The 13,556-nt window shown below is 40.5% G+C and overlaps 1 protein-coding gene across 1 annotated transcript in view; it reads right to left on the bottom strand.

Moving 5' to 3' along the window:
- Positions 1-12,394, bottom strand: part of LOC114068395 (KH domain-containing, RNA-binding, signal transduction-associated protein 2) — a 183,987-nt gene extending 171,593 nt beyond the window's left edge. Inside the window, exon 1 of the mRNA XM_027904420.1 lies at positions 12,214-12,394. Coding sequence (XP_027760221.1) covers positions 12,214-12,304 — 91 coding nt within the window. The 5' untranslated portion in view covers positions 12,305-12,394. The remainder of the gene's footprint in view (positions 1-12,213) is intronic.
- Positions 12,395-13,556: the final 1,162 nt, after the last annotated feature.

A 13,556-nucleotide genomic window follows, 5' to 3' on the forward strand; every position in this document is an offset into this window, starting at 1 on the left:
CCTCGCCGGAAGAGAAGAGAGCGAGGTCTCTAATCTCTGACTTATTTATACTCTGGTTTACGTAAAAATTGTATGGAATACTGGGTACTTGGCTACTTCCTTGGTTACTGGTCACCAGGAAGGCCTAGACTAAAACCATCACACCACACAAAACCGCAAGGATTTGGAACATTCCTGGAAAGAGTTGGAGAGCTGCTTTAAGACTCAAGAAACAAATGCAGGATGTTCTGGAGAAAAATTAACACAGTTAAGTGAACAGAGATCGCTATAAGAAAGAGACAGGAACTACACCGTGTGCCCTACAAGACGAATGGAAAGGTACCAAGGTGCCTTGGGATAGTGAACAGTGTAACAAAAATCCCACCTCATCCAGATATCTGAAGCAGCCACTGATGACTACTGTGCAAAGTATACAATAAGTAACTCTAAATAAAGAGTAATGAGAAATTTCTGTTTTCTAAGTATTCTAGAATAAACATGACCAAAATGGCCTCATGACATCTTGGAGAGTACTGAAACAGCCCGTCTGTAACAGTTTAAGAGCCAACAGCTTCTGTATTTTGGGTGTAATGAAAACAAAGTGTTACTATATATGAACAGAATTCAATAGAAGAGACAAATATCAAACTAGTTGGCGTTCTCATATGAGCTAAAAGTGACCATAAATCAGTCTGGAAAGATCTGGCAGTTATGATTCCTCAGAATTTGAGGAAAAACAGAGTTAAGTAAAAATCAAGCTTAAGCTGTAAGACTTCACGGTTGGAGGTTTTTTCTAGATGATTGTTCTCCCTTTCCTAAAACAACCTAATGAGAAGATATGATGCATAATACATACCTGCATATCAATTTTATTAGCTTATCAATCTGCTGTTTCTGACATAAGATGTTCTGTAGTAATCCATAGTTCAGTGCTTTTAAGTGACATATAGGGAAGTATGGCTTAAGATGGATCTCAAATAGTCAGTAACCCCCAACTTAAAAAAAGTGAAAAAATCTTAAAGTAGGCATCTTAAAACGGTTCTGCAGTTTGATTCTGATCCACTGTTAAGGAATAGTACAAATCATGAAGAAATTGTCAGCAATTTCAACAAAAATCTGAAAACTCACACTACCAGAAACTAATTCGGGAAACTATCCCAAGGATATTACATTTATATAAGGCAAGAAGAGTGACCAAACATCACAATCTGACTTGGAACGCTAGCTGCAGTCAATATTTCACTTAAGTCAAACTGGTAAAGTTTGTCCTTAAGTCCCAGTTCTGGTCTTCATCCAGCTGTATGCTGGGACAAGCCTACTACATCAACACTTCTCTCTATGACAAATCCTGGTTTTCTTGCGAAACAGATACATGGGAAAGGGAAGAGAGCAGGCCTTTTTAGCCATCAGCGCGCTTGTAGCAAGCGTGGGTAAAGCCCTTCTCAAATCTTCGTTCACAAAGCCTAGCCACGATTCCAAAAATGGGAAAATTAATGTTAATTGAAACTTAAATGACCCAACTACTCTTTCCAATTATTTTCTTTTACCATGAAAGCCAGTAAGATTCAAAAATCCAGTATTATAGCAAAACAATTTTACCTCAGAATTGCCAATCAAGACTACTGTTTTCATGCATTATTTGAGGCAATTTTTTTTACTATTTGCAGTTTAAAGTTGTTTTTACCATCTCTAAAATTTTTGTTTCAGTTTCTATATAGCACAGAAGTCAATTTCAAAAACAGAGGCCAGTTTGCTGCTTGCAAATTGGTGCTCACATCTCTGTGAGGGTTGCTGTGCTGCTCTCTAATCACCTGCAGACTCCAGAACTCAACTCCACTTTCTCAATATAATCTTGGCACATCTAACCTCTCTTCTGTGCAACCCCATGAGGCTGAATAAAACGTTCACCAACATCATCTCACCCTTGGTTTGAGAACGTATGAAGTAATTCTACCTGATATAAATAAAAATCTAAGCTCACAGCTCCTACCACCAGTACACAGCAAAGTTTCCAGGCTCTATTATGTAAAGAAAGAAGGAAACTCTAAGATGTCAATCTGTTCAATCTTACAGTACTACCATTTAAAAAAAAAAAAAGCATAATTAAACTCTTAACTGGCTAGCCATAGTATTCAAAATATATCAAATATCTCAAGGACAGGGAATATCTCAGATGCTGTTTAGTATAAAATTGGGAGAATCTCTGCAAAACAGATTGTTGTGTTTAATTACTGCATAATTTAACACATATATATGCATGGCAGATACCTATAGTGTATCTCTGAACACATGAAATACAACAGTTTCAAAATTATGTCATTCTTAACAGAAGCTTTTCAGAAAGAGTTGAATTTCATTTTAATTTTTCTTAAATGACCAAACAGCATTTTCAAATGCTTACTATCTCCTACTTTTATCTATCCATTTTAATTGAATAAAATTTAACTAAAAGCTTCCAGAAGTCCTTATTAAATGTTCAATATTTTGTGCTTTCATCAGTTTTTTAGAACTAAAATAACAGAATATTTTCCACCTGTTAAATTGACATCTTCTTCACTTAATCATTTCATCTTCTTCTCTATACCCTTTTCTGTACCTCTACTCCCTTTTCTACTTCCTTTACGATCTTACCATTATTTTTTCTCCTTTCTCCATCTTTCCTCCCTTTTTCCCCACTCTTCCTTCTCTCCATCCTACTTTTTCATTATTTAAAAAAACAAACAAACAAAAAAAACCTCTGAAGGTTGTGAGACGGGACAGAGTTGAATTTTCAAGAACCAGAAAGTTCCAGCCAAAAGCTGGTATTAGCTTCTAATTATTTTGTATTTATCTCCAAATCAGGACACCTTAGTGTTTGGATGGATACAGAATCACATCAAGTTCCTGCTTTGTGTCTAAACAAGAGATGCTCCATTTCCACTTTCTGATGAAGACATCTCCTTCCACTTCCACCATAAGAAGCACTTGGATAGCTGACAGTACAAAAAAGCATTGTATCAAAATATTTCATTCAAAAAACATAGCCCTCCCTTCTCCCTTGCATCTGACACATCATTTCAGATTATTCATATACTTTGGAGCAGCAAGAGTATTTTCATGCTGAACAGATGGCTTGTGTGTTCTAACATGCTGGTACTGTATGAACACCTTTTTGTCATGCACAACTCAGCATAAACTATTGTACATCCAGGTTACCTTGCAGTTTAATCTTCTGGAAAAAGAAGAGTAACAAAATACGTAACGTGAGCACCTGTTTTCCCACTTTCCCTGCTAACCTAGGATCCCTCTGCTTTTTCACAAAAACTTTACAGGTTTTTGCACACCCTGATCCATTGGTGTTTACACTGAAACATCTGCAGCAAGCAAAGAACAACCACTACAGTAACAGCAGCAACAGCATCTGGAAGACCTGTAACAAATCAAATAGAATAAATTACAGGGCACTTTGCAATAGCGTATTTATAAAGACAGAATGGTCTTATTAAATAGGAATGTGTGGGATCAAGAGTCCATGCAATTTAACAATTGAGAGTGGCAGATTACCTGCCAATGGCTTTTTGAGCATAACAATAAACTGACACAAGTCACATATTTACCTGGAACTACGAGTATGAGGAGGATGTTATTTCAAATTTAACAATGGGCTAAATCCTACTACTTTGCGTAGAAGTACTAGTGAAATAATTGCAAGTATATATATCTGTGTGAAAGCTAATCTATTGGATAGTTCTACAGTCCCATGGAAATACCAAGATAATAAGCATCATTTACCAAAATTAACTCGCCATTTTCCTATTGAACAGCTATCTGAAGAGAGGGAGGAGAAACGCCTCTTGGAATTCTGCATTTTATCAGTTTTTCATTTACCTCGCAAACATCAACAGAAGACATAGCAAGTCACTTAGGTTTGGTGCTTTCAGCAGAACTGGAGAAAAATCAGTTTTAGCTGGAAACAGGAAAGTCAAGGAGCCAGTTTCATAGCTGCAGCAAATCAGCATAGTCCTAATTATTTAGGAATAACAACGTCTCTCTCTTTTCTCAGATAGAGCTCACCCAGACAACATCAAAAATTCTTTTCAGAATCTCAAAAAAGACAAAATGCAAGAAACAAGTTTGTTTAGAGATATTCAGAAAAACCAGCAATATGAGTCTACGTTACCAAAAATACAAAGAATAAAAATCTACACTTGTGAGATAAGGTAACTCAATTTTTCAATACCAAAAGGCCACTTTAACACATACACAGAAAGTCCTTGATTTCATGGCAAGTTCTCTAACTTCAAACATTGGAAAGAGAGCTTTGAAACGCACATTTGAATCCTAGGGAACATTAAACTTGGGAAATATGCCAAGAGGGGATTTGTTTTCTCTTTGCAGTGCTCACAGCTCTTAGAAAAACTATTTTTCCTCAATTTGCAGTGCTGCTCTTTGAAAACTGACTGTTTATGAGCCAGGGGCCTTGATCCCTACTTTTGCTTTTTCTGAAGACACACCTGTTTTTGCCAGTCAGCAAATCTAAACTGCTTCTACGATAAACAAATAGAATTTCTTTTCCAGATCCAAATGAGAGTTAAAAGGAGGAATGCAGATTTTAATAAAACTTCTACAGACTAGCATGAAGTAGTTACATGGTTACAATAGTTACATCAATTGCCAGAATTCAAAGTACTTTATGAATCAAAAGCTTTTGAAGTTCACATCTTTCAGTGTAACCCCTACAACAAAAATTAGATGTTCAAGTATTTGATGAACACTTTAGCAGGTGCAGAGAAATTAAAAAACAGCAGTGACCTGCCCTGTGCCTTTCAGACTTTGCATCATGCTAACCCAGGAACAACAAACAGGAACACTCAGTGCAAGCAGAGCATTTGAAGTCTTTAAGATGTCTTTGGTTATATCACATACATGTAACTGTTTATGTAGTCATTTATGACCATCAAAACTTTGTATCATCTTAATTAAATATGGGTGATCTTCAATACTACCATATTAGCATTATTATAAGTTTCACTTGATATTTCTTCAGTATTCAAACTAAAAATTCCCTTCTAACAACAAAAGCTGTGAAATCAGGAACAGGCATAAAAGTTATTCCAGGAGGGGTTAGGAGGTTTTTAATCTGCTGAATGTCTCAGATAATTCTTCTTCATAGTTTTTATTAGTTCCAGTCCTTTTTAGGATAAGGAAATAGCTGTATTCATTTCCAGCAGGATTCTAATTAAAATGTGACAGGATTTACAGAGAAATGTAATAACCAGGATTATTTTTGCCTGCAAATTTAAAAAGAATTATTTCATATTAAAAGTAATAATAATACACATTTCTTATGAAACTCTTTTCACTTAGAGAACTCAAAGATTAGAATGAAATTCAGCATTAGCCTACACCCTAGAGATGGGAGTTTTAGAATGTATTCATTGAAGGTATATAGCACAGGGAAGAAACAAGTCAAAACTCCATGTTCTATGCACCTCAGATCTTTACACAAGTATTAAGGTTTTCCTTTTCTCTGGTCAGACTGCACAGTCCTTATTTGTTTATACTGCCAAAGACTAAACTGCAGCATCAGTGAAGTTCTGTACTTTACACACTTCATTTTAAAAACTGCTTCCTTGCTTATTCTGATACAGTGCACTGATGCCCATCCAAGGACCGAAAAATGCAAGGTGAACAAAAGATGAATGCATACCTTCACTCTGCTTAGCAGGAACCATCTGCAAAACAGTTTGTTTTTTTTTTTCTTCTAGCACATTTGCTTTCTTAACACCTCAAATTCTTGAAGAAAACACTTTTCCTATTACTTCTTAAAATGTTTTAAAGAACAATATATATTCTGAGATCAGCTTGTGAGGACACTGACTTTTGCTTCACATTCAGCAGTTTCTTGGAGAGAGGAGATTTAAACTGAAACAGCTAAAACCTGCTTGTTTTTAAAAAGGCACTCTTACCCTGAAGTGCCACGTAAGTGCAGCAACCCTGCCGATCAGAAAAACAACTAGTTCATATAAGCAGAATGTTTAACCTACAGTACAGCTGCAAGGCACAGAAAGGCGTTATGTATTTCTATTTTAATAAAACTTGTGAGAGGAATTACCAAACAGAAGCTACATTTATGCCTTCTAAAATAGGAACCAACACTCGAAACCCACATCTCACATGTCATGGAGGAACTGCTTCCCTTTCATGACACAGTTTTAGTGGGTTCAGCCTTTATTAGGAGACTCATGCACTGGTCACTATTGATCCTATCAGATTATAAAGACTACCCAATAGCTGGAAAATCTGCTTGTCAGTATATATTGTCTGCATATTGTCTACAGGGGAAAAAAATGCATCCAATGAACACAAAATTGATACAACTATTGGGCCAAACAAGTCGTTTCCCAGAAGGTGCCAGGATATGCAGCTCTATTTTGGCATATGGAGCCCAATCATGCCACCTCCTGGCTAGGAATGGCCACTCTATTCTACACATTATGCAGGTGATCAGTGCTTGGAAAGGTAACAGTTGAGTGGAATTTTCTATTCATCTGTCCAGGTATTCTGCCTTGTCCTGGTACTGACTGTAAATATTATCAATTTTACAAATTCCTAAGTTGAAAAATATCTATTTAGAAGCACTAAGGAAAAGAGATGGACAGTTACGTTCCCTGAATGAATACACCAAGAAGACTATATATGACATAAATTTACTAGAAGAATTCCCAGGACAACCAAAAAATATTCTTCTCCTTCCAAGGAAAACATTCATGTTGCCAAAAAACAGCACACTTTGTTGATGAGACTCTGGTCATCCAGATAAGCCTCAGCAAATGTCTTTGACCTTCCCTTAAACAGTTGGTACTAAATTCTGCTATTTGCTCTGAATTGCACCTTAACCAGCTCCATTGATTCAAGCACTAAAGAGCGAAGCACCTTTTTTTTTTTTTTTCCGACAAGGGTATCAGAATCTAACCTTCCCTTGCAGCACTTATATTGCTGTCTCTTTGAAAAAACAATTTACTGTGTTTCAAAGTACATGTTTTCTAAGATCACAGATCAAATGGTCCTAAGCTGCTTCAGATGTCTGAAAGGCATTTTTACTGTTTTTATTTTTTTAAATTACATCTATCATTTGTTTTTTCTCTCCTCTTAACCAAGCCTGCCCATTATGACTAAAAACTTGGAGTCAATATAAACACAATGGTTGCTCTGTTACACTCATTCTAATATTGTATAGTTTTTTGTTTTCCCTAAATCCAGTTATCACTTGGGATTTATCTGCATTACATTCTGCAAGACAAAAGCACTTCCTTGAGCTATGAACACATAATATGTTGTCACATCATGACAAAAAAAATTCATCTATAAAAGAAATATAAAAAGCAAAATGCAGTCAGTTCTAAAACCTGCAGTATATTCTATCAGGTTTCACGATTACAAGCCTATTGGCTATATCAGTCAATATACCATATTTCCATTACAATGACTGCCTGTTATCCCACTAATGCAACAGAAAGATTCCCATTAACTCTACTGAGCTTTGAACCAAGTCTGGAACTGCTAGCACATCACTACTTTATAGAAATCATAAGTACCTTGTATTCATCTAGAGTTTGCACTTTTTATCAAAAAGGCTCCAACTAATCAATATATAAATCTAGTTTCTAATGAAATCAAGATATCCAAAATACACACTGTAAATATTAGCGTGTTTTCTAAGTCAATCTACCAGTTATTTACACTGCATTTCTTGAGACAGCAAAGCAAACAATGATTAATATCAACTATTTTATGAACACAGATTTCGTCTCACCTGATGTAAACATCAGGGAAAAAAAGAAACAATAAGCAGAAAAGTGACCATTCAGAGCTTAATATTAATATATGCACTTATATCAACATTTTACATTAATCTTATTTTAATCCAAAGGCTTGTTTGGACAAGTAAATTAATAAATTTGCAAGCATATTTTCACAAGTAGTTTTCAATGTAAAATTTGATAAAAATTAAAAAGTATCAGAGGTCTGATTTTAGCAGGTCATAGGCTTGAAAAACAGCCTTTCACATTTAGGGCTAAGGATATGATTACCATATACTATATTTCCAAGACAAATAATTTTCATACAGCAATCTTATTATTATCACAGGTTTTTAACAGAAACACACACACATGAAATAAATCTGCCTTCCTATATGAAAAGCAAATGAATCTCCAATAGTCCAAAGAAATCCAAAGCCCACACAAAGCAAATAGATGAGTTGAATATAAGACAAAATTAATTTGCATTACATCAACAGTTTTATATTAGCTAGAACAACTACGGCAAGTTTGCATGAAAGACTGCATTAATGCTCACTGAGTGCAAAGGTTAATCTTTTGAATAATTATGTCCCATCTTACAAGGAGCTTTATGATGCTGAGTCTAATTTACACAACCTAGAGGTTTAACAAACTCATGCAATGGCATGTGGAATAATCTAGAGACTTAAGATTAAAATTAAAGGCCTGATTCTCCATGCCTTCAGAATGCCAGTTGAAATTCTAAGGTCAATTGTACTGTCATTATAGAGAGAGAAATTAGCTACCTCATTACCCAAGTAATGCTGATATTTCCATGGGGAGAGATGCTCATACTTTGGTCAGCTCTTTCCAGTAGGTCTTTTTCCTTTATGTTTATATTACAAAAGACTTAGCTGTCTTTAAAAATTCAAGATATTCCAAAGCCACACAAATATAAATAAGCACATGTATATAATTTGCTTGTCCACAAAAGTATACATACAATTACCTGGCACTTCAGGTTATTAAATATAATGCTGATATAAACCAACTTTTGAACTACTGAACAGTTCCAGCTCATTGCAGCTCTCTATGTCATCCACACCTTCACAGCTACAGTCACATACTTATTTTTATATTCATAATCACAGACATCTTACACAAAACAATAAATATTTACATCCATGCAAAAGTAACACACAAAAGCAGCCCATTAGCTTCCAGGGTAGGAAGCAGCACCAAAACAGACGCACCCTCAGTTCTCCCTGGAGCTCCAGAGTTTGCTGCAGTATCAGCACAAGTTGGGTACAAAAGACAGTGCTCAAAAACATGCTCTTCACTTTTGACATTTTCCATCTGACCAGGCATCAGGATAACTCCTGACTAAAAACAGTACAATCTCACCTAAGAAAATAATTACTGGTAATCAATTTACAATAAAATAATTTAAAACTTTCCATGAGACAGTGGGACTCTTCCACCTCTTATAACCGTTTGGTACCAAAATAGTTCACTTGATAGAAAAAAGCCCTTTCCACCAAATGGAGACTTGTGTATTCTTTAGAGTTCAACTAAAGAGGTCTTTTGCTGCCCTTACTAACTGGACTATATTATCAGAATAAGTATGTTCATTTTCTAAAAGTTTGAAAAAAACAGACTGAGGCAAATATCACCAACCACTCACAATTCACAAGTTCTTCTAATAGATGACTTATAACCAACTTTTCTAATAGTGCAATAATCATGTAGGATCTACTTCTATATGAAACAGGTAAAGACACAGGGGGGAATAAAGTATCTTCTGATTAAGGCACTTGATTAGTCATTTGGAGACAGGGTTCATAGTCAGAATCCATCAGAGATTCCCTAGGTGATTTTTAGAGAAATTGTTTTATGCCTTCCTTTTTTGTATCTAAGCAGCACTAACACCTTTTTCCTCACCTTTCTTTGTGTCGTTTGCTAAGTATTCAAATTCTTTACTACAGTAAATGTCCCTTTTCGGTGAGTTTTACCACACCCAGGTAGGGACTAATGTAAACTAGTCCTTAGGGATGACTTCTATTCATCCCTCAGAGGTGAGCGGTAAATAGCTGCTGATTCAAGTATTCATCTGCAGACACATACCTTCATATTAAAATCATAAATAATTTCTTGATTTTAATATAGGTTAAGTAAACACAAATAAAAAAGCCCACAGAACAAAATGAAGCAAATAAAAAAAATTATTGGGGAAAAATGGAGGGGAAGGGGGTTTACCTTTACAAGTAAATCCACTGTGGCAAATCAAAACCATTTTTCTGGAAAGCTTATTATTCGTGTGCCCATCTGCAGTTTCACAGAGCATCCTGTCTCTCCTCAACCTCAGGTTCTAGCAACCAACATGAAACAACATAGCACTTTCAGTGTGAATGCTTGAGGCTCTGGACCCTGAAGCAAAAATCTTCATATCTACATTTACGCATTTTATACAAAATGTACTGGCAATCAAAAAAGCTTAGGATACCATAAAAATAACACCTGGTTGCTATCGTTGTGGATGTAGCTGATCACACACATCACACATTATGTTCTAAACAACAGAGTCTGGAAACATTGCTTCGTCGTGGATATAACCTAGAAATTCACTAATACAGACATCCTTGCACCACGATCCCATGTTCTTCTGGCATAAAAAAAAAATTCTGCCCATTCTATACATTTCCTTTTTATTTACAACCAGCATCAATCAGTGCATTAATTCTTGTTTTCTCAAGTAGTTACACTCTTACCTTGCTGAGTGTTTAAACAGTCATCATATGTTAGACTCTAAAATAAATCTCTAGAAAGTCTGACAGATGGTGTTTTGAAGGATAGTGCCAAGTACCTGGTGTGAATCTGACATTAGCATTCTCTCAGACAACTCACCTTCATCTTTAAAAAAAAAAAAATCCGATGAAATATAGATAGTCCTAGTTATGTGAAGAAGGAATGAGAAAACTATTAATTTATTCAATCACACATTTACCCAAAATGTAATTTCCGCATGAACTTGACACCTAGAAACACCTATTTCATTCTCCTTTTTGTACTTAACTTTGCGTGCTTTCGGTTTTGTCTTTCCTGCATTTTCCTCCTTTCCCAGGCACACACGCACACTCTCAGTGAATACTTCCCCCCTCTGGGAAAAGATCGAACTGCAAGGTGCAAAAAATACATCCCTCTAAGAAATAAGGATTTTGTTTACCGTATGATTATTAGAAAAACAACCGTAAAAAGCAGCATGGCTGCCTCTTCAGCAGCAAGGCAGCAATGATGAAAGGGTACTAAATGTATCGCTATTCATACTGAATTTCCAAGCTATCAAACAGGGGCACTCTAACAAAACCTGGACTCAGTATCTTCATTCAGAATCAATAGAACATACATTAAGGAAAGACAATATAAAAACTGTTGATAGAGAAAGACACTTACTGCTAGCATGGTAAGTTTGAATTAGTTATGATTTTCCTTAAATCATAACAGAACTTGGGGAATTATTTACTGCCTCTGAATGTGAGTTTGTTTGAATGTGTGACTCTCTCAAGGGCCCAACCATGCATTTCTTTGCCTTAGTCTCATTTAAGAGCTTGATAGGTTGCTTTATGCATCATTCTTTACCACTTCTTTTCAACATTCGGTTCCAAGTTTAACACCGATTTTAAAAATAGCTATCATGAAGTTCAGAAGAAAAACATGCATAAAGGGAACTTAGTGAATTACACTTCTGCAAAAGTTGAAATTCTGTACCACAAGGCCTGCACTCAATCACTGTACTGAGTAGTTATTAAAAGAGAGACTAAATTATAAACTTTTTGAAGAACCTCCAGCTGAATTAGTCCAACTAAAGCAAGGAAAGCCGAGCGAATTACACTGAATAACGAAATATTACGACGAGCATATTCTGATCGCCGTACGAAACCAAGAGAAAAATCATCACGTCCTGGATGGAACAGTATCATGAAACTGATATGCCACATCCAATCAATGCCTGACATCGCGCAGTCAACTAAAACAGCGACGCATTAACAGCATAACAGTATTACCATATAAACCTTATTACTTCAGCACGCAAAACAGGACATAATGAGTTCAATGAGACGCCAGCATGTGTCTTTGTGCAAGCAAGCCCGGGCGCCAGGGGAGCGCTTCCAGCACAGGCGAACCCGCCGTGGCAGATCCACCGCACGGCGAGCGAGCCCGGGCGGCGGGGCGGGAGGGCAGCGGGGCACACGGGGCCGCCGCCGGGGCTCTGCCGGACGGTCCCTGGGCGTGGGGTCCGGCGCGGTTCCGAGCTCCCCGCCCTCCGCCGCCCCTCGCCCACGCGTGGCCGGGTCCCCCCGCGGGCCATCGGGCTGCGCCGCCGCCGCCGCCCGCCCGCAGACCCCCCGTTGGCCCCGCGGCGCCCGAAGCCAGAGGAGCGCCCCGACTGGGGGAGCGCGGCGCGGAGCCTCACCGTCTTCCAGGAGGCGCATGGCGTGAACAAAGCAGGGATCCAGGCTGTCCTTCTCGGCCATCAGCTGGGGCAGGTACTTGTCCTGCTCCATGCCCGCGGCACGCCGGGCGGGCAGCGCGGGGTGTGCGCTCTCCGCTGCGCGCCCTCGGCCGCCGCTCGCCGGTGCCCGCCCCGCAGGTGCCACCGCCCCTCCCGCGGCGCGCGCTGCCCCCGGCCCCGCCTCCGCCTGCCCCTCGCGCCGCGCGGGGCGGGCACGTGAGCGGGTCGCCGCGCGTCGCTGCTCGCGCGCCTGGTCGTTGCCTCTGCCCCCGCCCCCCTCTCCTCCCGCCACTGAGCGACCCTCGGCCAGCGGCACCTTAAATAGGGAGGCGGGGCCAGCCGGGCCGCGCCCGCGACGTTCCCATTGGTTGCCGGGCCTCCCGGCGGCGGACTCGCACCGCCATTGGCTGTCGCCAGGCGGGAGGCGCGCGGCCGTCGGGGGGGGGGGCGGGCGCGCGTGAAGGATCGAGTGTGTGTGCGCGTCTGTCTGTGTCTGCCTCTGTGTGTGTGTCTGTCTGTGTGCCTGTGTGTGTGTCTGTCTCTGCCTGTGTGTGTCTGTGTGTGTCTGTCTGTCTATGTCTGCCTCTGTGTGTCTGTGTGTCTGTCTGTGTCTGCTTCTGTGTGTGTGCGTCTGTGTCTGTCTGTGTCTGCTTCAGTGTGTCTGTGTCTGCCTGTGTGCGAGTGTGTGTGTGTGCGTGCATGACACAGCGTGTGTGAGTGGGGTGTGGGGGACAGGTTGTGCTGCAGTGCCTGGTGTGAGCGTGGGTGTCGCGACCGTGCCCGAGAGTGCACACGTGGGTTTGTGCCTTTGTGTCCGCGCGTGTCTCAGCGCGCCGGTGTCTCCGCGTGGGCCCTGGGCCCGTGCACGCCGGTTCTTCCCGTCGGTGCGCGCCCGACAGTCGGCCGGGCACGTGTGTCCGTGTCCGTGTCCGTGTCCGTGTCCGTGTCCGCACGCGTGGCCGCGGCTCTGTGCCCCTCGTGCCTCCACGGCTGCCCGTGCGCGGCTGTCCCGCCCACCTCCCCGCCCCGCGCCGCCGCCGGGCGCTGTCCGTGGTGCTGAAGCCGGGGAGGCAGTGGCGCTGCCCGGCCCTTCCCGGCGCTGGTCGATTCCCTGCCTTCCCGGCTTTCCCGCGCAGCCCGCGGTGCCCTCTCCGAGCCACGCGGCTCGCTGGGGTGCGGGAGCTGCCCCGCTAAAGCGCTGCCGCATCGACAGCCGTGCCCGCGGCGGAGGTGCCAGACAGCGACCCCCGTGAGGACGTGATCGGAGCATCAGCCATCGGGCACCGCCGCTCACACGGCGCGCC

The sequence above is a fragment of the Empidonax traillii genome, unplaced genomic scaffold (assembly GCF_003031625.1).
Source record: "Empidonax traillii isolate 1590-97213 ecotype Southwest subspecies unplaced genomic scaffold, ASM303162v1 scaffold1058:size294411, whole genome shotgun sequence".
In the NCBI taxonomy this organism is placed as follows: Eukaryota; Metazoa; Chordata; class Aves; order Passeriformes; family Tyrannidae; genus Empidonax; species Empidonax traillii.